Source organism: Trachypithecus francoisi, unplaced genomic scaffold (genome assembly GCF_009764315.1).
Source record: "Trachypithecus francoisi isolate TF-2019V2 unplaced genomic scaffold, Tfra_2.0 Lachesis_group16, whole genome shotgun sequence".
NCBI classification, from domain to species: Eukaryota; Metazoa; Chordata; class Mammalia; order Primates; family Cercopithecidae; genus Trachypithecus; species Trachypithecus francoisi.
In genome coordinates, this window is record NW_022681461.1 from 74,499,010 (window position 1) to 74,525,838 (window position 26,829).

General features: G+C 39.6%; 1 protein-coding gene across 4 annotated transcripts in view; it reads left to right on the forward strand.

Moving 5' to 3' along the window:
- Nucleotides 1-26,829, forward strand: part of ECPAS (Ecm29 proteasome adaptor and scaffold) — a 131,019-nt gene that overhangs the window by 16,077 nt on the left and 88,113 nt on the right. For all 4 annotated transcript variants that reach the window (XM_033237832.1, XM_033237834.1, XM_033237833.1 and 1 more), the window contains one exon: nucleotides 19,739-19,869. In XM_033237832.1, coding sequence (XP_033093723.1) covers nucleotides 19,739-19,869 — 131 coding nt within the window. The remainder of the gene's footprint in view (nucleotides 1-19,738; nucleotides 19,870-26,829) is intronic.

Here is a 26,829-nt window from a genome sequence, read left to right on the forward strand (position 1 = left end):
CTTTTTTTTTTGAGACGGAGCCTTTTTTTTTCCAGGTGGAGTCTCACTCTGTCGCTCAGGCTGGAGTGCAGTGGGGCGATCTCGGCTCACTGCAAGCTCCATCTCCCAGGTTCACGCCATTCTACTGCCTCAGCCTCTCCAGTAGCTGGGGCTACAGGCGCCTACCACCATGCCTGGCTAATTTTTGTATTTTTAGTGGAGATGGGGTTTCACTGTGTTAACCAGGATGGTCTCAATCTCCTGACCTTGTGATCCTCCCACCTCGGCCTCCCAAAGTGCTGGGATTACAGGTGTGAGTCACCACGCCTGGTGGGACGGAGTCTTGTACTGTCGCCTGGGCTACAGTGCAGTGGCTCGATTTCGGCTCACTGCTCCGCCTCCCAGGTTCAAATGATTCGCCTGCCTCAGCCTCCCGAGTGCCTGGGATTACAGGTACCCACCACCACACCCAGCTAATTTTTTGTATTTTTAGTAGAGATGGGGTTTCACCATGTTGGCCAGGCTGAACTCAAACTCCTGACCTCGTGATTCACCTGCCTTGGCCTCCAAAGTGCAGGGATTACAAGCGTGAGCCACTGCACCCGGCTGCTTTGTTTTTTTAGAGACAGAGTCTTGCTCTGTTGCCCAGGCTGGAATGCAGTGGCACAGTCTTGGCTTACCGTAACCTCCGCCTCCTGGGTTCAAGTGATTCTTCTGCCTCAGGCTCTCAAATAGCTGGGATTATAGGGGCCTGCTGCCATGCCCAGCTAATTAATTCTTTTTTTTTTTTTTTTTTGAGAGGGAGTCTTGCTCTGTCGCCCAGGCTGGAGTGCAGTGGCCGGATCTCAGTTTACTGCAAGCTCCGCCTCCCGGGTTCACGCCATTCTCCTGCCTCAGCCTCCGGAGTAGCTGCGACTATAGGCGCCCGCCACCTCGCCCGGCTAGTTTTTTTTTGTATTTTTTTAGTAGAGACGGGGTTTCACCATGTTAGCCAGGATGGTCTCGATCTCCTGACCTCGTGATCCGCCCGTCTCGGCCTCCCAAAGTGCTGGGATTACAGGCTTGAGCCACTGTGCCCGGCCCCAGCTAATTAATTCTTAAAGAAGCATCCTGCTGGCTTCATTTGGGTTTTGCCAAGTATTAGAGTGGCTTTTGGGGAATTGAGATGGTATTTCAAATAGAGGAAGTCGACTTTAACTTCCAGTTAGTATTTGGTTAGATTTATAATTCACAGGATTGATCTACCAGAAAATATTAGTATTATACACAAAATCTAGATGCCAGCTAGGACTTTTTTCCATAGTTTTAGCCTCAAACTCCTAATTGTACTGACTGTTAAGAGTCCATTCTCTTTCCTGCCTTCCAGCCTGATGTATCCAATTTTTGTGAATTCCTTATAGCTTAGTTTCTTACTCTTTTCTTAGTTTCTGAGCTCCCATTTCTGAAAATGTTTCAGCTTGGATATGAATCTCTCTCTCTCTGTCTTTTCCCAGAATTGGTATGTCCTAGGAAAAGGCCTTGTCTTAAGAGCGCTTGATTTTCTGCTCTTTTACTCGTTCTCCCCTTCCTCTTCATCTTTTTCTGTTCTCTTCTTTTCCTTCTTTCTGCAGTAACTGCTGCATCTCTGCTGGTTTGGAGGCATGTTGTATATAGTTGTCTAGTAAGATTTAGTATCTTCTCCGCCTGCTTTCTCACTTAAACCGTGTCATAATTTAGCATGCTAGAAGGAGCATTGGACTGTCTAGGATTTGAATCAGCCCTGCCACTTAGTAGCTTTGTAATCTTGGTCAACAGAATGTTTTCAAGGCTCTGTTTTCTCAACTGTAAATTGGAGCTATTACTACTTGCTTTACTAGAAGTTCTTTACAGGCAGGTACTGTGTTCCAGTGTGTGCTTGGAGGGTAGAGGCCTCTGGTTCAGCTTATTTGTTTTGTTTTTTGTTTTTTGAGACTGAGTCTCGTTCTGATGACCAGGCTGGAGAGCAGTGACGCGATCTCGGATCACTGCAACCTCTGCCTCCTGGGTTCAAGCAATTCTCCTATCTCATCTTCCCTAGTAGCTGGGACTACAGTGACATGCCGCCACGCCTGGGTACTTTTTATATTTTTAGTAGAGATGAGGTGGGATTTCAGCATATTGGTCAGGCTGGTGTCGAACTCCTGACCTCAGGTCCTCGGCCTCCCAAAGTGCTGGGATTACAGGCATGAGCCACTGCACCTGACCTGGGTTCAGCTTCTGAATCTGTGTATCATTCACACAGTGACTTCTGGCAGGTCAGTTAGGTTGTGAGTCTATAAATGCATCTATAAGTGTGCCTCACAATTTTCTGAGGCTCAGAAGGCCATATGAAACTGCTTTGTGACTATGATGTATTTTATGTACTTATATATGTGAATCAGAAGAAAGTAAATACCTTTAGAAAGAATATTATAGTGTAGTATATTTCTATAGTAACTTGATAGATCTTTTAAAAAATACCGTGTAGTGTTAGCAGTGGTCTAGATATTTTTAGCTTTCTCTTCAATCTCAGCTTCTATTTAAGACCTCTAACCTGATTTGTATTTTAAAATTTACTTTCATATTCAGAAAAAAATAATATTCTTTGTAAAAAATTTAAGCAACCTTAAAAAACCTGAAACCTGTCACTCAGAAATAACTACTCATTCTAATTCACACAAGTAATTCATGCTCATGAAGTTAGTAATGACACATAATTAAACAAACCAGAAAGAATCCTCTGAAATTCAACCAAACCAGGGATAACATTACCTTAAATAGAATCCTTTCCCTATTCCTTTTGATGGTATACTTTTCTTGCATAATTTTTAAGGAATGTTTTGATGTTCAGGTTGTCCTGAAAGGAAACTGATTTATTGCCTTTTCTTTTCTTTTTTCTTTTCTTTTTTTTTCCTCTTCTTTTCTCTTCTCTCTTCTCCTCTTTTCTCTCTTCTCCTCTTCTCTTCTTTTTTCTCTTCTCTTTTTTCTTTTTTAACATGCTTTTTCCATTAATAATGATGTGAGGGAAAAATAAGTAATTGTAGGTTTATTGCCTTTTCTGGTCCTGAGAGAAAATAGCTTTTCCTCCCTAATTTAGAAGTTAAAGTTGTATTTTTGAGAGAGATCTGAAAAATGTGTGATTTGTGTGGACAGTTTTATTTCTCAGGAATGATTTAATGTTTTCAGAAATATCAGTAGCTAAAAGTAGGCAACACTGAAGTCCTTAAAACTTTACTGGTCATTTTCTTTTTATGCGGGTAAGAGGAGGGAGAGTTCCTTCTTCGTCTTTAGATAGAGAAACTAAAGACAGGTGAATAATATAAATTTGAATTATTTAAAGGAAAATAAATGAGCTGGGTGTGGTGGCTCATGCCTGTAATCCCAGTACTTTGGGAGGCTGAAGTGGGAGGATTGCTTGGGCAACACAGGATGACCTCATCTCTACAAAAAATAAAACAATTAGATGAGTGCAGTGGCATATGTTTATGATTCTAGCTACTTCCAGAGGCTGAGGTGGGAGAATGGATTGAGACTGCAGTGAGCTGTAACTGCACCACTGCACTCCAGCTTGGGCAACAGCAGAACCCTGTCTCCAAAACAAAAACATATGTGTGTATATATACATAATTTATATTTTTAGTAGATTTTTTTCCTCCTACATGAATGTCACACTTAACATGAGCTAAACTGAATTTTTGTTTTGTTTTTTAATTTTAAGATTCTCAGGGTTTTGATACTTTTCCTTTGAGATCAAATGTTCTTTTCGTTCTTTCTTTCTTTTTTTTATTTTTTGAGACGGAGTCTCGCTCTGTCACCCAGGCTGGAGTGCAGTGGTGCAATCTTGGCTCACTGCAACCTCTACCTCCTGGGGTCAAGCGATTCTCCTGCCTCAGCCTCCTGAATAGCTGGGATTATAGATGCACACCATCACGCCCAGCTAATTTTTTAATTTTTAGTAGAGACGGGGTTTCATCATGTTGGCCAGGCTGGTCTCGAACTCCTGACCTTGTGATCACTTACCTCGGCCTCCCAAAATGCTGGGATTACGGGTGTGAGCCACCGTGCCCTGCCTCTTTTTGTTCTTTCATATGCTTTAAGGTTCCTTTCAAGCTTTAAAGTTCTGTGATTAAGAAATTTTTTTTCTTGTCTTTAAAACATGGATTGTTGAAAAATATTTGCTCTGTATACTTTTTTTTTTCTTTTTCTTTTTGGTACAGGATCTTGCTCTGTTACCCGGGCTGGAGTGCAGAGGCGTGATCTAGCTCATTGCAGCCTCAACCTCCTGAGCTGAAGTGATTTTCCCACCTCAGCGCCGTGCGTAGCTGGGACTACCGGCACGCACCACCACGCCTGGCTCATTTTTCAATTTTCTGTGGAGACGGGGTCTTGCTGTGTTGCCTAGGCTGGTCTCAAACTCCTGGGCTCCAGTGATTCTTCTGCCTTAGCTTCCCAGAGTGCTGGGATTACAGGAGTGAGTCACTGCATATGCCAGCCTGTATGCTGTTTTTTTCTAATCAAAAAATGTATTTTCACTGAAAAATATTTGAAAAGTATTGAGAAGAACAATTACTGATGTATTTGCTTTCCCTTTTTATATAATTATAAAATAAAATTATCATGGAATATATATATCCTTTTAAAAATAATGAATTATTTCAACCATGAAGGAAAGTATGGAGAGTAATGTTGAGATGGAGTTTTTTTACTCTTGTCGCCCAGGGTGGAGTGCAATGGCGCAATCTCGACTCACTACAACCTCCTTCTCCCGGGTTCAAACGATTCTCCTGCCTCAACCTCCTGAGTAGCTGGGATTACAGGTGCCCGCCACCATGCCTGGCTAATTTTTATATTTTAAGTAGAGACGGGGTTTCACCATGTTGGCCAACCTGGTCTCAAACTCCAGACCTCAGGTGATCCACCCATCTCGGCCTCCCAAAGTGCTGGGATTACAGGGGTGAGCCACCGTGCCCAGTCTTGGAGAGTAACCTTATTAACATTTATGTATGTCTGACTCATCTTTGTCAAATTTTTACATTTTTTGCTATTAGCTTCAGGTCTTGTATTTTATTTTAATTAATTAATTATTTAATTAATTTTGAGATGGAGTTTTGCTCTTGTTGCCCAAGCTGGAGTGCAATGGGGCGATCTTGGCTCACTGCAACCTCCACCTCCCGGGTTTAAGCTATTCTCCTGCCTCAGCCTCCTTGTATTTTTAGTAGAGATGGGGTTTCTCCATTTTGGTCAGGCTGGTCTCAAACTTCCGACCTCAGGTGATCCACTCTCCTTGGCTTTCCAAAGCTTTGGGAATACAAGCATGAGCCACCATGCCCGGCCTTATTTTTTTAAAGAAATAAACATTGCAGATGTAATTCAAACACCCTGTGTTACTCCTTATCATATCATTTTTCTTTTCTTCCCTTTTTCCTCTCTTTCCTCTTCCCCTCCTTCCCTCTCCGTTCTCAGAGATTGTCATTGCCGTGATGTGTATATCATACTGTATATGTATTGCATTTAAAAACTTTCCATAAATGAGACCAAACTGTACATATCCTTCTGCAACTTAACTTTGTTTGATATTAGATTTTTCAGATATGGTCTTGGCTCATGTGACATATAATCCTTGTTTATTTATTTCAGTTGTTATGTGACGCTGCATAATTTATTCCTTATCCTATTGACCGATATTTAGATTGTTTATATATTTTTGCTTTTACTAATCCTGGGCTGTGAACACTTTCACACATGTGTCCTTGTGCTTGTCTCTTCCTGGGAGAGTTCCTTTTATCTTTTTTCCTTTTGAGACAGGATCTTGCTCAGTTCTCAGTTGCCCAGGCTGGAGTGCATGGACATGATCACGACTCATTGCAGGCTTAAGGGATTCTCCCACCTCAGCTTCCTGAGTGCTAAGTAGCTGGGACTACAGGTGCATACCACCATGCCCGGCTAATTTTTTAGTTTTGTAGAGATGGAATTTTGCCATGTTGCCCAGGCTGGTCTTGAACTCCTGAGCTCAAGCGATCTGACTACCTCAGCCTCCTAAAGTGCTGGGATTAAAGGCGTGAGCCACCACACTCAGCCCCTGGGAGAGTTTTTTTCTAAGACAGTGTTACATAAAGTGTTGTCTGAGCACTGGGGAATTATTTCTGGCAAATAAGGAACTTGCCTCAAAATGTAAATCAACTATCGCTGTTAATTTATTTAACACTTCTTATTCTACCAGCACTTTTTCAATAAAAGGTGTTCCTTATCTCTTTGCTGACTGGTGATAAACAGTTTGTAGATGGGCTTCTTGAATGGCAGAATTACTAGGTGGAAGGGTATGTTCCTCTTCAACTTTGCTAGGGATGTCTTTTTTTTTTTTATTATTATTATACTTTAAGTTCTAGGGCACATGTGCATAACGTGCAGGTTTGTTACATATGTATACTTGTACCATGTTGGTGTGCTGCACCCATCAACTCGTCAGCACCCATCAACTCGTCGTTTACATCAGGTATAACTCCCAATGCAATCCCTCCCCCCTCCCCCCATGCTAGGGATGTCTTTACTGCAGAATTGCTCTTCAGAGATTGTATTGATATGTACCCCATCAGTAGTGAACCAGAGTTCTTGATTTGTTTCCTATCTTTGCCAACATTTGGTACTGTTAGATTTGAATCTTTTTTTTCTGATGTGTAGTCCATTTTTTTCTTCTCTGATTCTTAATGGCATTTTTGTCAATCTCAAGTTTCCGTGTATTCCCAGTTCTCTTTCTGTGTTCTCTGTTTTAATCTATTGATTTGTCTATGTGCTGACAGTTGCATTTGCCACACTGAATCTTAATTGTCATAGCTTTATAAGTCTTGAAATCTGATTGAGCCACTCCTACCTCACTTTTATGGAAAATTGACAGTTATTCTTGGCTTTTTGCTGTTACATATTCTGTTCCATTCATATTCCATAGGAATTTTATAATTTTTTTCAGCTTTCACAAAGCACTGTTTTCTGTAGAGAATGTTTGACTGTGGGGGGCTTCCATCTTTGCAATATTGAGTTTATTTGTGAGCATTAGTGTTGTTTACCAGATATTTCTAGTTCTCTCTTTTGGGCACAAAATAGAATTTAGTGCTGGGACAGAGTGAAGGACATGCGATTAGTTTCACCACAGAAGGGTTGAATTGAGCCAGAAGGATTGAGGATATGGCACTTACTAGCAGTGTTTGAGATGTTGTTGGCTCTGTCAACCAACTCCAGTGAGCAGAGCCCTCCTCCTGATCTATGATTGAGGCGTAGTCCAGGTGAGAAACTAATGTTGGTTGTTTTTAAGCCATGGAGACTTGGGGGTTATTATCACTAACCTATCCTGACATGGAAATCCATGAATGTAGTTGGGCGTGGTGGCTCATGCCTGTAATCCCAGCACTTTGGGAGGCTGAGGTGGGTGGATCACCTGAGGTCAGGAGTTAGAGACCAGTTTGACCAACATGATGAAACTGCATCTCTGCAAAAAATACAAAATTAGCCAGGTGTGATGGCGCATGCCTGTAATCCCAGCTATTTGGGAGGCTGAGGCAGGGGAATTGCTTGAACCTAGGAGGCAGAGGTTGTGGTGAGCGGAGATCGCACCACTGCACTCCAGCCTGGGCGACAGAGTGAAACTCCGTCTCAAAAGAAGGAAAAAACAAAACAAAACAAAAAAACCAAAAAAAAAATCCATGAATGTTATGCTTTTGCATTAATTTAGATCTTATAAATTATAGTTAGGATTATAATTTTCTCTGTAAAGGACTATGACATGTTTCATTAGATTTATTTCCAAATAACTTGTAGTTTTTATTGCCATTGTTAATTATACGTTTTTAAAAACTACATTGTCTGATGCTTTGTTCACATTCATCTCAGTTGACTTCTGTACTCTAATCTTGTATGCAACATGATTAACTTTCTTAGTTTACATAGCCTATCCCATAAATATCATGTAATCTGTGAATAATGACAGTTTTTAGTATCTCCTACTTCCATATTACATTTTCTAGCGGTTTCAGTTTTATTTGCTTAGAAGTGATGATAGTGCACGTCTTGTTTCTGATTTTGTATGAGGTATATTTCCTGTAGATTTTACATAGATGCTTTTTATCAGGTTATGAAAATTTTTTCAGTGATGGTTATTTCCAGCTCTACATTTATAAACTACTCTTTGGGACAGATTCTGCTAATCATATTTTTCAGACTCCCTTACCATCTAGCTTCTTGTTTTAAGGTATCTTTTCCTATCTCGAGGTAATGAGAATATTCTTTATTTCTCTAGAAACTTTATTGTTTTACCTTTGACATTTAGATTTATGATCCATCTGGAATTGATTTTCTTTTATGTATAATGATATGGCTTGGCTCTGTGTCCCCATCCAAATCTCATCTTGTAGCTCCCATAATTCCCATGTGCTGTGGGAGGAATGCAGTGGGAGATGATTGAATCATGGGGGTGAGTCTCTCCCGTGCTGTTCTTGTGATAGTGAATGGGTCTTAGGAGGTCTGATGGTTTTAAAAACAGGAGTTTGCCTGTACAAGCTGTCTCTTTGCCTGCTGCTATCCACGTTAAGATGTGACTTGCTCCTCCTTGCCTTCTGCCATGATTGAAAGGCTTCCCTAGCTACATGGAACTGTAGTTCTCCATTAAACCTCTTTCCTTTGTAAATTCCATAGTCTTGGATATGTCTTTATCAGCATCATGAAAATGGACTAATAGATATGGTGTGAGGTAGGGATTAAATAGTGTTCTCCCATATTGTAATATGGTTGATCTAACACCATTTTTTGAAAAGACCATCATTTACTTACTGCATTGCAGTGACACCTCTGTTGTAAACCAGATGACTATATACATATTTGTCTTTTATGCATTTTCTATTTTGTTCGAGTGGTCTACTTATTTTTTGTTAGCATAGTACACTTTTAATTACTGTAGTTTTTATTTTATGTGTTTATTTTTTTGAGACAAAGTCTTGCTCTGTTGCCCAGGCTGGAGTGCAGTGGCATGATCATGGCTCACTGCAACCTCTACCTCCTAGGCTCAAGCAGTTCTCCCACCTAAGCCTCTCAAGTAGCAGGGACTACAGGTGCACGCCACCATGCCCAGCTAAATTTTTTTTTTTTTTTTGTAGGGATGAGGTTTCACCATATTGCCCAGACTGGTCTCAAACTCCTGAGCTGAAGCGATCAGCCTGCCTTGCCCTCCCAAAGTGCTGGAATTACAGGGCTGAGCCACTGTGCCCAGCCTACTGTAGTTAGCCTTGAAATCTGACCAAAGTTCTCTAGCTGTTTTTTCTCTTCAAGATAGTTTTGGCAAATCTTGATTGTTTGCATTTCTTTAAATTATAGAAAGAATCAACTCTTTTTTTTTTTTCTTCTAGTGGTGTCCACACTTTTAAAAATTATTCATCCATTCGTTGATTGATTGATTGAGATAGTATCTTCTTATGTTGCCCAGGCTGGCCTGGAACCACTATAGGCTTGAGCCACTGTGCCTGACTCTAGGATCAGCTTTTTTAGTGTTACCCAAGATACCTGATGGATTGTGCTTGGATTGTATTGTCTATAGATGAATTTGGGGAGAATTGACAGCTTATTAATATTTTCTAATCTGTGAATATGGTGTATTCTTTAAGTTTTCCTTAATTTCTCACAGTGGTGTATTTTAGTTTTCTGTGTAGACGTCTTACACATTTTTCCCTAGATTAATTCCCAGCTATTTGATGTGTTTTGATGTCATTGTAATAGGTGTTTTCAAATTTTGTTTTCTAATGGTTTATTAACTATTACATAGGAAACCAATTTATTTGTGTGTTTTGTTATTCTATTAATTTTTCCATAGCTTGTTTTGGATTTTTTGTGTACCAATCATTATCTTTAAATAATGAAAACGTTATTTTTTCCTTTCTAATCTTAATGCATTTTATTTTTCTTTGTCTTATTGCTCTGAATAAAACTTGCCGTATAAATTTGAATAGAATTGGTAATAGTGAACATCTTTGCCTTGTTCCTGAACTCAGAGGAAAAGTGTTCGATATTTTACCTTTAGATATAATGTTTGCTGTAAATAAAAATCTCTTATCAGATTAAGGAAGTTCTCTTTTCTTCCTTGTCTATTCAACATGAATAGTTTGTTCCCATCTGTTTAGCATGAACAGATGTTGAATTTGATCAAATGCCTTTTCTGTATATATTGATCATATGATTGTTATTCTCTATTGTGTTAATGTGGCAGATTACACTGATTTTAAATGTTAAACCAACTTTGCATCTTTGGAATAAATCCAATTTTGGTATGATGTATTATCCTTTTTATGTGTCACTGGATTTGACTTACATATGTTTTACTTATGTATTATGATTTAAATATTATTTTATTATGTCATTTGCCTCTATATTCATGAGAAATATCTTTTATTTGCTTTTATCTTTCTTTCTGGGGATACCCTTGTTTGGTATCAAGGTTATTCTGGCCTCTTAACATCAGGGATGTGTTCCCCTGCCATCCCCTTACCCCACCTTTTTCTCTTCTCTGGAAGAAGTTATGAAGGAGAATTTGCCAGTGAATTCATAAGGTCCTGGCACTTTTTTTGGGTAGGGAGGTTTTAAATAATACAGTCCATATTTGTGGTAATTTAAAATGAACCAGTTTTTTAAAGCAGAATTTATAATTGCAAGTTGTGTCATTGTAGTCTGTCTTTAGAAGTAATTTAAAAAAACCCTTAAAATCATGTAATTATGACTTTGTACTAAGTTATGCCTCCATATGATGAACTCTTGTGTCTCTGAGGTATTGTCACATGGGATTTTTAGCTTTCTGGCCTGGCTCAGTTTTCTTTTGGTGGTAGTACATGGGGTTACTAACATACCTAGCATAGGATTCCTACTGTAGATGGGATTCTACTGATAATTCATGTTTTGCTCCCAACTGATGGAATGTGTGTTCTCAAATATTTTGTAGACTCCTGATTTATTAAAATACTTATTTTTATAGTAGTAGTCAGCTTTATTTTAAAAGGAGGTAAAGTTAGCCAGATATGATGGCTCATACCTGTAATTCCAGCACTTTGGGAGTTTGAGGTAGGAGGATTGCTTGAGGCCAGGAGTTCACAAGCAGCCTGGGCAACATAGACCTCATTTCTACAAAAAATACAGAAACGGAAAAGATAATTTCTTCTTGCCACTGAGATTAAGGGAAAAAAAAAAGAAAAAGGTAAAATTAAAGGAATAATGTATTCTGAGAGGTAATAATTATATATAATGTTTATATAACATACAGAAAATATTTTATATCATATATAATTACTCTGTGAAACCTAACTGGTTAAGGGCATAGCCTTTCACTAGACTGAATCGACTTCATACGCCACCTACAAGTTCCTGTGATCCCAGAGCCACCCTCACTTTTGAACTGTTGGATACAGATTTGGGGGTCTCCATGGACCCCCCTCAGGTTTAATCATTAGCTAGAATGAGTCAGTACTCAGGAAAGCCCTGTATTTATGGTTATAGTTTTATAGAAAAGGATACAAGTTAAAACCAGCCAAAGGGAGAGACATGTAGGGCAAGGCCTGAGAGGGTTCCAGATGCAAAGTTTCTGTTGTGTCAGGGTACTTTCCTGGCACAGCGATGTGTGCTAATACACACAATGCACTGCTGATCACAGAAGCTCACCAGCTCGCCTGAACTTTGGTGTCCTGGGTTTTATTGACCAGGCATGATGATTGATTGAATCATTGCCCATGTGACTAAATTTCTAACACCCCTCCCCGTCTAACCCTTCCCCTTGCCCAACTCCCCTAATCGCCTGGCTGAAACCTGCAAGATGGTTAGCTAGTGTAATCAACCCCCATCCTAAGTTCTCTCTTAGCATGAACAGTCTAGGGGCCCACTATGAGTTACTTCCTCAGCGTAAGTTATCAGATGTGATTAGAGGGTCCTGCTATGAATAACAAAGGCACTTCAGTTACTGGGGAAATCCCAATGGTGTAGCGCTTACCTCTCAGGAACATGGACAGGGGCCACCGAAATTCTTTATTACACAAGAATATAAAAGCTGCACATATAATATGATAGCCATTATAACATTATATAATGTTTCACAACATTCTTGTGAAGCAGTCTTATGCTGTTCCTAATAGACAAGTTTGTTAATAACCTTAGAGAGGTTTAGTTTACTAACTAAAACCAGTAATGTATCTGACATGAAAATATAGGTCCATTGGCTCCTTTATATCATAGACTCTTGGAGAGAATCATTAATTGGGCTTTCACAAGTCTATGTTAATAATAATTGTATAGTTTATAAATAATTGCCCATTTGGAATTGTCCCCATAATATATACAAAGGAGGAATTTTATACTTTTTTAATGTGTGTTTCTCATGTGTGTGTATGTATATGCACACAAAATCTAGATACTTCTTTTAGCAGAAATTCTCCTTAGTTGGTTGATATGAAATAAAGGATGTTTTCCTAAATCACATTCGTAACTGAAGATTTGGAAAACTGTATATGTTTGTATTTTTTCAGTGATTAGACACTGATGTAAATGCTATTGGGGTAGGGGGAAGAAAGGATAGGAGATTTATTTTTGATTTGTTTGATTGTGTGGATTAAGGCTGCTGTAAATTTATATTCACTAACCTCAATTGGGTCCTTTACACTTTCTTCACATTTGTAGTTCATTTTACGAAACAAATTTTTCCTCTCACTCTGTGGCAGGCCTTTTCCTACCATTGTCACACTGCTGACTTGCCTTCTACTCTCCAAATCTCAGAAGAAGACTTTGCCTTCTATTTTACAGAAATAATAGAAACCATCAGAAGGGAATTCTTTCAGGCCCTTCCATAAAATTTGTAACATTGATTTTATCAACACCAGTCTTCCTGTTTCCCTCCTATTATAATGGCAGAGATGGTCTTCCTGTCCTATCTAAGGTAATTTCTCAGACCTTGTGCTGAATCCTAATCTCTCCCATATTCTCAGGGTCACAGTCGAATAGTTTTTTCCCTCTTCAATTTCTCTTTCTCTAGTGGCTTTTTCCTGTTGCTATTTAAATGTGCTCAGGGCTTTTACTTGATTGAAATAATGAAAAATAACTGTTCCCCTCCCCTCTTCATAACTAAAAGTTTCTAAAGAGTTGTCATTTACTGTATTCCTCACATCCTTTTTAATCTTCCACTGATTCCTCTAGCCTGCACAGTCTGCTTTTGTCTCTACCACTTCATTGAAACTACTTGAGCCAAGGTCAGGTGTGAACTCTATTGCTAAATGAACTGGATTCTTTTCAATTCTTACCTTGCATGATCTTTTTGCATCATTTGAAATGGTTGACTGCTGTCTCCTAGGAAAATCTTTCCTAATTATTCTGACCCCATGTTTTCCTTCTGTTTTTGTATGTTGCCTACCATTCCCTTTTTCAGACTTTCCTTCTTCTGCATTTAAATGCTGTTGTTTGCAAACAGTCTGCCCCAGGCCTTCTGTTATTTTCTTTCTACATGCAGTTATCATGTACCTGTGAGGTAAGCCTCGACAACATCCGTGCCTCTTCCCTCTTCACTCTTTATACCCATGACCACCAAGCTCTGGCGCATGGTAGAGTTTCAGTAGATACTTGAATGAGTGACCTACATAGGAGAATGAGTGCTTGACTGTGAAACTGGGAGGGTGCTGGGCCTTGAAGGAGGAGAGAATTTTGATGAGCAGGGAGGAGGAGGAGAAAGGTTGAATTGCAGTTGGTCACATAAGGAGTTAGCTTCTTATTCATAGTAGTGAGTTCTCTCTAGTGTTGTTTTCTGACCTTTGAATTTGTGTGTTTTTCCATTTTTGTAATAAATACTGCCTGAATGAGATACATTCTAGTGAACCTTTGGATATTCTTTCAAATAAAACTTCCTGTATAAGGTATAGTATATATAGTATGTGTACCCGATAGAAAAAGGGTCATTCTTGGAGACAGTTGTATGGTATAGGCAAGGATTTTTAGACTAAAGGTCAGAAGACTCCATTCTTATTCTTACTCTGTTGCTAATTACATCTGTGACCTTGGGCAAGTCCTTAAAACTCACTGTGCTTTTTTATGTTATATAATCTTTCAGTCTTCTTCAGTTCTGTTTTGAATCCAGTACAAATCTTTCTTTATGCAGCCTTCAAAATAAATTTTCTTCTTGACTTGGGGGTAGTCACAATATTGTTTATAATAATTCATTAAACCGTGCATTTGTTTTGAATGATTTTCTGTATGTATTGTTACACAGTTAAGAAGATATTAAAAACCCACAAAAGACTTGTTTCCTGGCCGGGCGCGGTGGCTCAAGCCTGTAATCCCAGCACTTTGGGAGGCCGAGACGGGTGGATCGCGAGGTCAGGAGATCGAGACCAACCTAGCTAACACGGCGAAACCCCGTCTCTACTAAAAAATACAAAAAACTAGCCGGGCGAGGTGGCGGGCGCCTGTAGTCCCAGCTACTTGGGAGGCTGAGGCAGGAGAATGGTGTAAACCCGGGAGGCGGAGCTTGCAGTGAGCTGAGATCCGGCCACTGCACTCCAACCTGGGCGACAGAGCGAGACTCCGTCTCAAAAAAAAAAAAAAAGACTTGTTTCCTACATCCCTCCATATAGCAAAAGAAAATTCCAGATGGATCAAAGAGTTGAATGTAGAAAACAAAATCATAAGTGTACTTGGAAGAAAACATAGATGAATATACCTGCCAGGAGACTCCCAGTTTATCCCTAGCTTCAGTGATTGTCTAGTAGGACTCACAGGGTTCAGCATATATTTGTACTCCCAGCTAAGATTTAGTATAGCAAGGTCACCAAAGGGAAAAGTCATATGGGTGAAGTCTGGAGGAAACCAAGTGCAAGCTTCCAAGAATCTTCTGGTGGAGTCACACAGGACATGCTTGATTCCTCCAGAAGTGATTGTGACAGCACATGTGAAATGGTATCCACCAGAGATGGTCATCAGAGACTCGGTGCCTCAGGTTTTTATTTGGAGCTGGTCATGTTTGTACCTTCTTCCTAAAATGAACCAAAATTCCTCCCTGAAAGGAAGCTAGTATATAAATAACATTATTTGTACAGACAGGCACAGTGGACCACTCTTAGCGGTTCTGGAAATGATGAGAACCCTGCCGAAATCCAGGTTTCCAGATGTCAGCCATGGACCAGCCTCAGCTAGAAAGCACGTCTTTCTTTTTTTTTTTTTTTTGAGACGCAGTCTCGCTCTGTCGCCCAGGCTGGAGTGCAGTGGCCTGATGTCCGCTCATTGCAAACTTGCAAACTCCGCCCCCTGGGTTCATGCCATTCTCCTGCCTCAGCCTCCCAAGTAGCTGGGACTATAGGCGCCCACCACCATGCCAGGCTAATTTTTTGTATTTTTAGTAGAAACAGGGTTTCACCATGTTTGCCAGGATAGTCTCGATCTTCTGACCTCATGAGCCGCCTGCCTCAGCCTCCCAAAGTGCTGGAATTACAGGTGTGAGCCCCCACGCCCAGCCGAAAGCAAGTCTTTCTATAGGTAGTAGTCCTAGGTCTGTTTTAACTCTTCTCTACACAATATAATATTTAAAAATATTTTGCAGTGAAAATGACTTTTCTAAGCATGCCTAGAAACTCAGAAGTCATATAGGGAAGGAATGGTAAGTTCAACTGTACTCAAAAGACTTAGGCCGGGTGCAGTGGCTCATACTTGTAATCCCAGCACTTTAGGAGGCCAAAGTGTGAGGATTGCTTGAGGCCAGGAATTCAAGACCAGAGACCTCTGTCTCTACAAAAAATAAAAAATCAGCTGGGTGTGGTGGCGTATGCCTGTAGTCCAGGCTCCTTGGGAGACTGAAGTAGGAGAACAGCTTGAGGCCAGGAGGTTGAGGCTGCAGTAAGCCGTGGTAGCGCCACTGCACTCTAGCCTGAGTGACAGCAAGACCCTGTCTTATTTAAAAAAAAAAAAAAAAAAAAGAAAAGAAACATGTAGCATTTAGTTATATCTGTAGATGTTGACCTTTCTTCCTTTTTGTGAGATTTGATCAAGCTTATCTTTTATTTAAGTATAGATGGGTCTGTGAAGATGACCTAACAGTGTTAGATTGATTCACCTCAAAGCAGGTAGAAGGCTTTTCTTTTTCCTCTGGTATACCTAGCCTGTTTTAGCAGGACCCTCTCACATGGTGGTTGGTGCTCTTTCTTCCCATTCCCATGTTCTCATAATTTTATTGTGTTTATAGGATGTCACATTTGCTTGTCTTGTGAGGGAGAGAAGATGTTAGGTACTATGCTGGGCATACATAGAAGCATCCAAATGATTGCATGAAAAGTAACAAGGACCAGATATTCCACACCCTCCTGCTGCCGCCGCCTCCCCCCCACCCCCGTCCCCCACCGTTTTCTTTAACTTTGACAGAGATTCTCTAGGTCAGTTTATTATGAAGAGTTTAATTTTCTACCTTTGTCCACAGAACAGTTCTTTTCCAATTTCTGTAGCTCAGATTTGTAGTTTCTACGGCCTAAGAGCTGTAAGGCACTAAGAAGCTGCTCCCTTACTTGTAACTTCCGCAAACACTGTGGGTTGAACTCAGCATTCCTGAGAACTTCTTTTACAGCAGCATTCAGCGTTTATCAAATAGAATCACTGGTAGTCTTGGAATGAGCCTGTCTTTCTTTCTTCCCTCCCTTCTTTCTTTTTGTTATTAATTTTTTAAACTAGTGACTTTTTTTGGATTTTACCAGTTTTTCCATTAATGTCCTTCCCCCCGCCCCCAGGATCCTGTGCAAGGCACCATTTAGTTGTGATGTTTTCCAGCTTTCTTTGGTCTGAGATAGTTTTTTTTAGTCATTTCTTGTTTTTCATGATCTTGAAAGTCCTGAGGAGTACTGGCCAGGTGTCTTATAGAGTGTCCCCCAGTTTGGGTTTTTCTGTTGTTTTACTCATGATTATATTTGGGTTATGGGTTTTTGTTATGAATGCCAGAGAGGTAAAATGCCTTTCTTGTTACATCATTTCAGGGACACATGATATCTACATGACATCATGAGGTTAACCTTCTTACTGGACTAAGATAGTATTTGGCAGTTTTCTCTACTGTGAAGTTAACATTTCTCCCTTTTCGTATTCTAAGGAAGCAGTCACTAAATCTAGTCTACCCTCAAGGGGGAGGGTGGGCAGGAATTAAGCTCCACCTCCTATAGGGGGAAATAGCCACATATATTATTTTGAATTTTTCCTATAAGAAAAATTTGTCTCTCCCCTCCCCCCCCAATTTCTTTAATCATTCAATAATTATTTCCATCAGTATGGACTCATGTAGATTTACATTTTGGCTTATAATCCAACGCTGTTATTTATTTTGTTCCTTCTACTGTCATGGCTTGGGCCATTAGGAGTTCTTTCAGGTTGGCTCCTGTATCCCTTTGACTTGTTCCATGTTCCATTTCTTTATTTTTGAGACAGGGTCTTACTGTGTCACCCAGGCTGGAATGCAGTGGCACCATCATGGCTCGCTGGTAGCCTCAACCTCCCAGGCCCAAGCAATTCTCCTACCTCAGCGTCGGGAGTAGCTGGCACTTGCCAACATGCCTGGCTAATTTTTTCTTTTTCTTTTTTTTTTTTTTTTTTTTTTTTTTGAGACGGAGTCTCGCGCTGTCACCCAGGCTGGAGTGCTGTGGCCGGATCTCAGCTCACTGCAAGCTCCGCCTCCCGGGTTCACGCCATTCTCCTGCCTCAGCCTCCCGAGTAGCTGGGACTACAGGCGCCGCCACCTCGCCCGGCTAGTTTTTTGTAGTTTTTAGTAGAGACGGGGTTTCACCGTGTTAGTCAGGATGGTCTCGATCTCCTGACCTCGTGATCCGCCCGTCTCGGCCTCCCAAAGTGCTAGGATTACAGGCTTGAGCCAATTTTTTCTTTTTCTTGTAGAGATGGGGGTGTCTCTGTGTTGATCAGGCTGGTCTTGAACTCCTGGCCTCAAGCAATCCTCCCTCCTTGGCCTCTCAAAGTGTTGGGATTATAGGCATGAGCCACTGTGGCCGACCCCATGTTCCATTTCCTCTTAGGCACTGCAAGACGCTTCAGGCTCATCTTGTTTTTGCCCTGCCCCAAACCCTAGACTCAGACCTTTTTCCAAGCAGCGTGGTTCCTTTTGCTGGAGAATGGTATTGAAAAACAAGATCAATTCTGGGTGCTGGGTATGCTTGTTGCTACTAGGATGTCATTGCTTCCGCCCTTCTCAGAATTGACCGATCGATCTGTTGATCTATCGGTCTGTCTATCCATGTATCTGTCTACATCTCTGTCATTGATCCATCTATTGAGCAATCTGTATCTATCTAATCTATCTTCCTTTAGAAAATTATTGTGGGAAATTTCTGGCAAACACAATAGTAATTCTCAGTATCTGTTATGAAGCTTGAATAATTATCAATTAGTGGCAATCTTGGTTTTACTTATATAACCCCTCCCCAGTGTCTTCTCTCTTTTTTTTTTTTAATTTTTTATTCTTTTTGAGACAGAGTCTGGCTCTGTTGTCCAGACTGGAGTGCAGTGGCGCAATCTCGGCTCACTGCAAGCTCTGCCTCCTGGGTTCACACCATTCTCCTGCCTCCGCCTCCTGGGTATCTGGGACTAGAGGCACTCGCCACCACACCTGGCTAATTTTTTGTATTTTTAGTAGAAACGGGGTTTCACTGTGTTAAATATAGGATGGTCCTGATCTCCTGACCTCGTGATCTGCCTGCCTCGGCCTCCCAAAGTGCTGGGATTACAGGCGTGAACCACTGCGCCTGGCCGTCTCCTCATTATTTAAAGAAAATTCTACTGGCTATTATTTTACCTGCAAATATTTCCATCTTTATCTCTAAAAAATGACTCCTTTAAATACATATTTTAAATTGAAGTATAGTAGATACAGTAGAAGGTATGGAAGTGTAGAGTTTGATGAATTTTTGTAAATATATTTATCTCTGTAATCACGCAGATTGAGATATAGAACATTTTTAGCTCATTAGAAAACTCCTTAATTCCCACTGACAATTTTTGTAGGGACCTTTAAAAAACAAGCATAACCACAATACCATTAGAGTACCTAAAACATTTTTAACAGTAATTCCCTAAAATCAAATACCTAGTTGTTTGCATAGGCTCCCTTTTCATCCCCATCTTCCCGCTTGCCCCAGCAGTGTACTGGTTGAAGAAGTTGCCTTGTCTGTAGTTTACCACAGTCTGGGTTTTGCTGAGAGTATCCCCATGGTGTCATTTAACATGTCTCTCATAGTGACTTTCTTGGGGAAACTTGGCTGTTTCTTTCTAACTAGGTAACCCTAACACAGTAATGGGCAGTGATCCTGCCTTTGGAGAAACTTCATCAGTAAGATAATTTCACCAGGGATAGATATATTGTCCCTAATAACTGATGGTATCTGATTAAAGTTTTGCTGCCTTGCTCTACTAACTAGTTCCAGAAGATGCCTTTAGAAATCTTGTATCCTTTCCAGTATCCAGTTAAAACTGAATAACCTTGCATGTGGGGGAGAATTTTTTTGTTCTTGGTTTTGTTTTCTTCCATTCTAAAAGGTAGACCAGGATAGAACAATTAACCTTTTTGGTGTTTTGTAGCTCTGTCAAAATATCTGTACAGGGTTAGCTATAGTTAAAAGTTCTGACTAAAGGATTGCAGTACAGAAAAAAGGAATAAGCTATGAAAATAATTGGTCTTGGTTGTTTTGGTTTGCTAAATTGTCTCTCTTTTTTTCTTTTTATATTATAGATCAGCTTGAACGGGTCTTTTTACGACTTGGCCATGCTGAAACAGATGAACAGTTACAGAATATTATATCTAAATTCCTTCCTCCTGTTTTGCTCAAACTGTCTAGCACCCAAGAAGGAGTACGTAAAAAGGTAAGCATGTTGGGACAGCTGGGGGAATCAAATGATGAATAAATGAATACACATTATCAAGTGAATTCTCTGTTCCCATTATTGAATTCTAGGTTTGTGATCTTAATTATGGCCTTTCAAAATGGAGAGTAAGTATAGAACCAGCTTTTATGATTTAAAAGTAGCTTTTGTATCCTTAGCACAGCTGCCTTTAGCACCAACTGTCTACTTGGCATCAGTGCCAGATAGTATAATTGAGATAATTATCCTGGAATGGATGGAGACATGATCTGAAATCCATGCCCTTGATTCCAATATGAAAGTCATGTGGTAATGGGGCAAAAATATTCTTTAGTTAATTGTTGACAAAGACTATAATTTTAACTAAAAGTAAGCAAAATAAAAAAAATTTAAGCGAAGTATTGTATAGCTCCTGTTTTAGGATTCTGCAAAGTACTCTTACAAAAAGTTGGTTAACTGTCACATCAGTATTTTCATTTTCATTTTCTTTCTTTTTTTTTGAGATAGGGTCTCACTCTGTCACGCAGGCTGGAGTGCAGTGGCACAATCACAGCTCACAACAGCCTCCATCATCTGGGCTCAGGCCATCCTACCTCAGCCTCCCAAGTAGCTGGGACTACAGGTACAGACCACCATGACTGGCTGATGTTTAAATTTTTTGTAGAGACAGGGTTTCACTTTGTTGCCCAGGCTGGTCTCAAACTCCTGAGCTCAAGCAATCCACCTGCCTCGGCCTCCCAAAGTGCTGGGATTACAGACATGAGCCACTGTGTCTGGCCAGTATTTTCATTTTTTAACGGAACTGTTCTACATGAAACATTGTCCCCTTGATTTGTAAAATTGTTCATTAGTCTTCCAGTATATTTATAATAGGTCATCCAGTCTTTGAGCTATAGTCAGGTTTTATTCCTTGGGCCACTCTATTTGGCAGTGACTTCCTGGAGGTCTGCCCTGAGAGGGATTCCAAAGTCTGATTTGGGTTCAGTGCAGAAAGAGTATCTTTAAGAATGTCTTTTATGTTTATATTTCTTTACAGGAGGGAATGGCATTCTTGTCATGTATTTGGCATGTCTGCTGTTAATCCTTCTTTGCTGAGATAGACATGCATTTGATTATATCACTCTTCTATTTAAAACCCTTCTGTGGCCTTCTCTTACCCTTAGGATACCAAGGTCTAAAAGGCTCTTCAGGAGTTGATTTCTGTTTACTTACTTGGCTTTATCAGTTTTGTAATTTAGCAAATATTTACTGAGTGCCTTCTGTATGCTAGATCTTGGGGATATGGTGATGAATGATGACAACACCTAGTTGGGGAAATCAGTATAAAACAGTCAGGCAAATAGTACATAATTATAATTTGTGATACTTGCCAAGATGGAAAAGGAAAGGATTTTATGAAAGAATATATTTGGGACATAATTTAGACTAAGTGGGGGGTGTAAGGGGAGGCCTCTGGTGTGTGCAGGAAGTAGCCAGGCTAAGAGATGGGGGAGACCATTAAAGATAGGCCCTGTGCAGGTGTTGGGAACAACACACAGAGTGTGATGCCTTCAGGAAATTGGAGAAGGCCACAGTGATGTCTCCAGTGCATGAGAGGAAGCCTGATAGGAGGAAAGAGGTATTCCAGGGGCACTAATTTGAAAGGGTATTGATGGTAGTGCCACCATAACTCTAGCTGTTGGCTGGAGAAAGACTTGGAGTAGAGGCCTAGAGTGGAGACCTGAAGAGCAAACAGGGAAATTTTGCATTAGTCCAGGCTTAATATTGTCAGTAGTTTTCAACTCATTTACTTATCTTAGATTTTTTTTTTTGTTTCTTTGTATTTTATTTTTTTATAGAAAGTCATTCATCTCTGTCCATCTACTTTAAATGTTCAGTTGTGTATCATTCACTTCTATCATACTATTATTTTTTTTAAAAAAATAAATTTTATTATGTATATTTGAGGTTTACAATGTGATGTTATGGAATACATACAGATTTTAAATGTTTACTGAAGCAGTTGAGCATATCTTTCTCACATAATTTTATACTATTACTCTTAATATTCTATTATCATTATTTCAAATGGGAAATTCTATTCTTGTTTCTGATTTTATTACTACCAAAGTTTTAACCTTTTAATGGGCCATTTTGAAAGGAAACCCAGCTTTTAGATTAATGTTCCCTTTTAACTGTATTTTTTCTATTCAAATTATTTCCTTTTTTGGATATGTTTTTCTTGTGTAAAGTTTTAATTTATATAATAATCTGTCAGTGGTTCTTATGTGTCAAGAAAAGTGCTAAGGACTTACATCCTCATGAATTTATGTGAGGTAGGCATTATCCCCATTTTATAGATGAAACTGAGGCTTGGAATGATTAATACACTTGTTTAAGGTCAGATAACAAATGGTCGGGCCAGGATTTGAACCCAGGGCTTTTGAACTTCACAATGTAAGCTTGGCCATCAAGTTAAATGCTTTATTCTTTAATTATAATATGTTTAAAAAAAACCAAAAATGCCCTCAGCTTATGAATTTCTCCTTGATGACTATTTTAGTTATATTTAGTAGTTATATTGATGTGCAGTTTGGTCATTTTATCTTTGTCTTATTTATAAGAGTGTTGTTTTTAGTTTTAAAATATTTGATATAAAATTTGCCACTTTGGGAGGCCGAGACGGGCGGATCATGAGGTCAGGAGATCGAGACCATTCTGGCTGACATGGTGAAACCCCGGCTCTACTAAAAAAAAAAAATTACAAAAAATTAGCTGGGCATGGTGGCGGGCACCTGTAGTCCCAGCTACTCGGGAGGCTGAGGCAGGAGAATGGCGTGAACCCGAGAGGCGGAGCTTGCAGTAAGCTGAGATCCGACTACTGCACTCCAGCCTGGGCGACAGAGCGAGACTCTGTCTCAAAAAAAAAAAAAAAAAAAAAAAAATTGCCTGGTTTTATTGCATTCTGGTCAGAGATCATAGTGTGCAAATGTTACAGTCCTTCAAAGTGTATTCTAATGTTTGTAAGAAAAGCCTTTCAGAAGATAAAAGGGATACTTCCTGTTTGTGGAATATGGAACTCAGCATGAGTTATGGCCATTCATTAGTAACATTGTGCATTTATGTCTTGAACCTGTCTTCCAGTCCTATTATAAGTTGGTAGTACTGAAGTATAATGTCATACTGCTGTTACAGTTTTTCTGATTTTTCTTACAGTTTTGATAATCTTGGCTTGCTGCATTTTGATGTACAAGTTTAACACCTTGTCTTTATTAATAATTATAGTATTTTATGTATATTTTTTATCTTTTGAATTCCATTTAAGGTTTTTTCTCCAAAACCTGTTTTATCCAAAATTAGTATTGTTAACCATCGCTTTCCTTCTGTCTGGTAAATATTTGCCCCAGCCTGCAATTTTAATCTTATTTACTTTGGCTGTATCTCTTAGTACAATGGAAATGTCACATATTTTTGAGGTTTGAATTGAGGGCATTTACATCAGTTATTGTGATTATTAACCTATTTTTAAATTTTTAAGAAAAAATTTTATTGATACATAATTATACATATTTATGGAGTACACGCGATATTTTGATACATGCATGTAATATGTAATCAAATAATTTAGTATTTAGGATACTCATCACCTTATTTATTGTTCCTTTGGGTTGGGAACATTTTAGATCTTCTAGCTATTTTGAAATATACATGATTATTAACCTGTTTTATCACTTGGTCTATTTGTCCTTTCCCTCTCTCCCTTTCTTTCCTTCTCTTTCCTTCTCTCACTTTCTCGTTACCAAACTGTTAACACTGGTGTCTTCAAGGGGCTGTGAAAGGACAAGGGAAAAGAGATGCTTAAGATTTTCCACTTGATTTATTATAATAAATGTATCTTTTTATTATAACTTTAAAAAGCAATAAAACAGAATAAAGTAATAAGGATAAATGTAGTCATTTCAAACTTAATATATTTAATTTATACTAATAAAATAGCATTTTTATTTGTCCTTGTCAAATTGGTTAAGTCGGAAAACTTTTGAAATAGGGGAAATGGAATCAAACAGCTAAAATAGCCTGTTATATATTAAGCATTGTGCTAAACTCTCTGACTTGTCTTTTCATTAAATATTTACAGTAGCCTTTGAAATGTTATTTGAATTCCACAAGTGATTTTTAAATCTTTCTTGGCTTATAGAGGATTCCAGACAAGATATAACCATATTTAGGAAATTGGCCAATATTTAACTTGACAATAATGCTAGTAGGAAATTAAGTAATTAATCCATTTAAAATTCAAAATAGGCCAAGTGCAGTAGCTCATGCCTGTAATCCCAGCACTCTGGGAGGCTGAGGTTGGAAGATAGTTTTGAGGCTAGCCTAGGAAACATAGCAAGATCTAATTTCTACCAAAGAAAGAAAAAAGCCATGCATGGTAGCATGTGCTTGTAGTCCCAGTTACTGCAGTGGCTGAGATAGGAAGATTCCTTGAGACTAGGAGTTCGAGGCTGCAGTTGGCTATGATAATGCCACTGAACTCCACCGTGAGTGACAGAGTGAGGCCCTGTCTTGGAAAAAAAAAAATCAAAATAAATTTATTATTTAAAAAAAGCATGTAATTGTGGGCAAGATTCTCTATCTCCATCGATAATAATTTTCTATAGAGTCCCTCTAGGAATCAGCCTAGATTAGAATGTCAGAAGAGGGCTCTTTCCTTTAGACTACTTCCTCCTGATTGTTTTCCCTTGTCCCCTAGCAGTATCACAGATCCAGGACAGATAGGAAGTTTGGATGAAGTATGGATGACAATGCAAGTTTCTAGCTTGGAAGGTATCATGTCTCACTGACAAACACTGTCACTGATGTGAGTTCAAATATCAGTGTTTGAAAAGGTTAAAAAAAATGGGCTCTGGAGTCATATTTTGACTTTGCTGTTTGCTGGCCCACTATCCTTGGACAAGTTACTTTACTTGAGGCTTCTGCTTCCTCATCTGTGAAATGGGAATGACACCACCTCACTGGTTGTCATGAGAATCGTATTAGATAAGGAATGCCTGGGGGAAGAGTGCATAGAAACTGTGTGACAAATGATAGCTATTTTAGTATTACTATTTTATCATTCATTCACCATTGATTACAGAGTTGTTTTTATTCTTAAACACAATTCACCTATTTCATTATTGCTCTAGATCTCTTGGAATTTTTTGCTGTCACTATCAAACATCTCTACATCTTTCCTTGTGCATGCTTTGAGGCTAGAGCACAAATTTCAGAAATGAGGGAGAATAGTGTAAACCTGGCCCTGCAGAATAATTATCTTAAACTCTTGAAGCTTTCTTAGGCAAGACCTTCTACAAATCTTACTTCTCAATGCTCGATTTCTTTTCTGTTGGCAGATAATCTTTTTATTGTAGTATAATTGAGGATTTGACATGAGCCTCTGTACATCCCTTTCTATCCATGCAAACTGTTGACTTGTCAATTTCTGTTTTGCTCTCTTTTCCCACTTAAAGGAGAGGAAGCTTGTTATTTCTTACAAATTATTTGATAGTATCAGATGATATTCAGAATACAATAAAAATGCCTCACACTATTCACAATAGCAAAGACTTGAAACCAACCCGAATGTCCATCAATGATAAACTGCATTAAGAAAATGTGGCACATATACACCATGGAATACTATGCAGCCATAAAAAAGGATGAGTTCATGTCCTTTGCAGGGACATGGATGAGTCTGGAAACCATCATTCTAAGCAAACTATCACAAGGATAGAAAACCAAACATCACATCTTCTCACTCATAGGTAGGAGCTGAACAACAAGAACACGTGGACACAGGGCGGGGAACATCACACACTGGGGCCTGTCCGGGGGTGGGGACCTGGGGGAGGGATACCATTAGGAGAAATACCTAATGTAAATCACGAGTTGTTGGGTGCAGCAAACCAACAGGGCACATGTATACTTATGTAACAAATCTGCACATTGTATACATGTACCCTAGAACTTAAAGTATAATAAAAACAAAAAGCAACTCCCAGACAAAAATAAAAATGCCTCAGCATTTTGCCAGAATCCTTTCTGCTTTTATGAACTCTTAACCATTCTGGGCTTCAGTCAGATGCAGTGTGCCCCAAACCTTCTTATAACTGATACTCTGCTTGGCACTCATTAATTATTCAGAACTCAGTGTTCCTGTCACTTCCTCCTTGAAGTCCTTCTTAATAGAGCAGATACTTTTCTTTTCTGGAAACCCACTGTATCTTGTATGTCTCTCTTTTCATAGTATTCATGGTATGTTGCAATAATCTGTTCTTCTTGGGGGACATGCTTCAGTCTAGGCCTAACTTGGATCTCAACTTTAACTAAAGGACATCGTAAAAATAAATTCACTTGGCCGGGCGTGGTGGCTCACGCCTGTAATCCCAGCACTTGGGGAGGCCTAAGTGGGTGGATTGCTTGAGATCAGGAGTTTGAGACCAGCCTGGACAACATGATGAAACTGCGTCTTTACTAGAATACAAAAATTAGTCAGGTGTGATGGCTGGTACCTGTAATCCCAGCTACTCGGGAGGCTGAGGCAGGGGAAATGCTTGAACTCAGAAGGCGGAGGTTGCAGTGAGCTGAGATCACAACAGTACATGCTAACCTGGGCAACAGAGCGAGATTCCTTGTCAAAATATAAAGAAAAAAGCCAGGTGCAGTGGCTTATGCCTGTAATCCCAGCACTTTGGGAGGCAGAGGCGGGCAGATCATGAAGTCAGGAGTTCGAGACCAGCAGGCCAACGTGGTGAAAAAATAGAAAAATTAACTGGGCATGCTGGCGCACGCCTATAATTCCAGCTATTCGGGAGGCTGAGGCAGAAGAATTGCTTGAATTGGGGAGGTGGAGGTTGCAGTGAGTCAAGATTGTGCCACTGCACTCCAGCCTGCGTGGCAGAGCAAGACTCTGAAAAAAGAAAAAATGAAATTCACTAG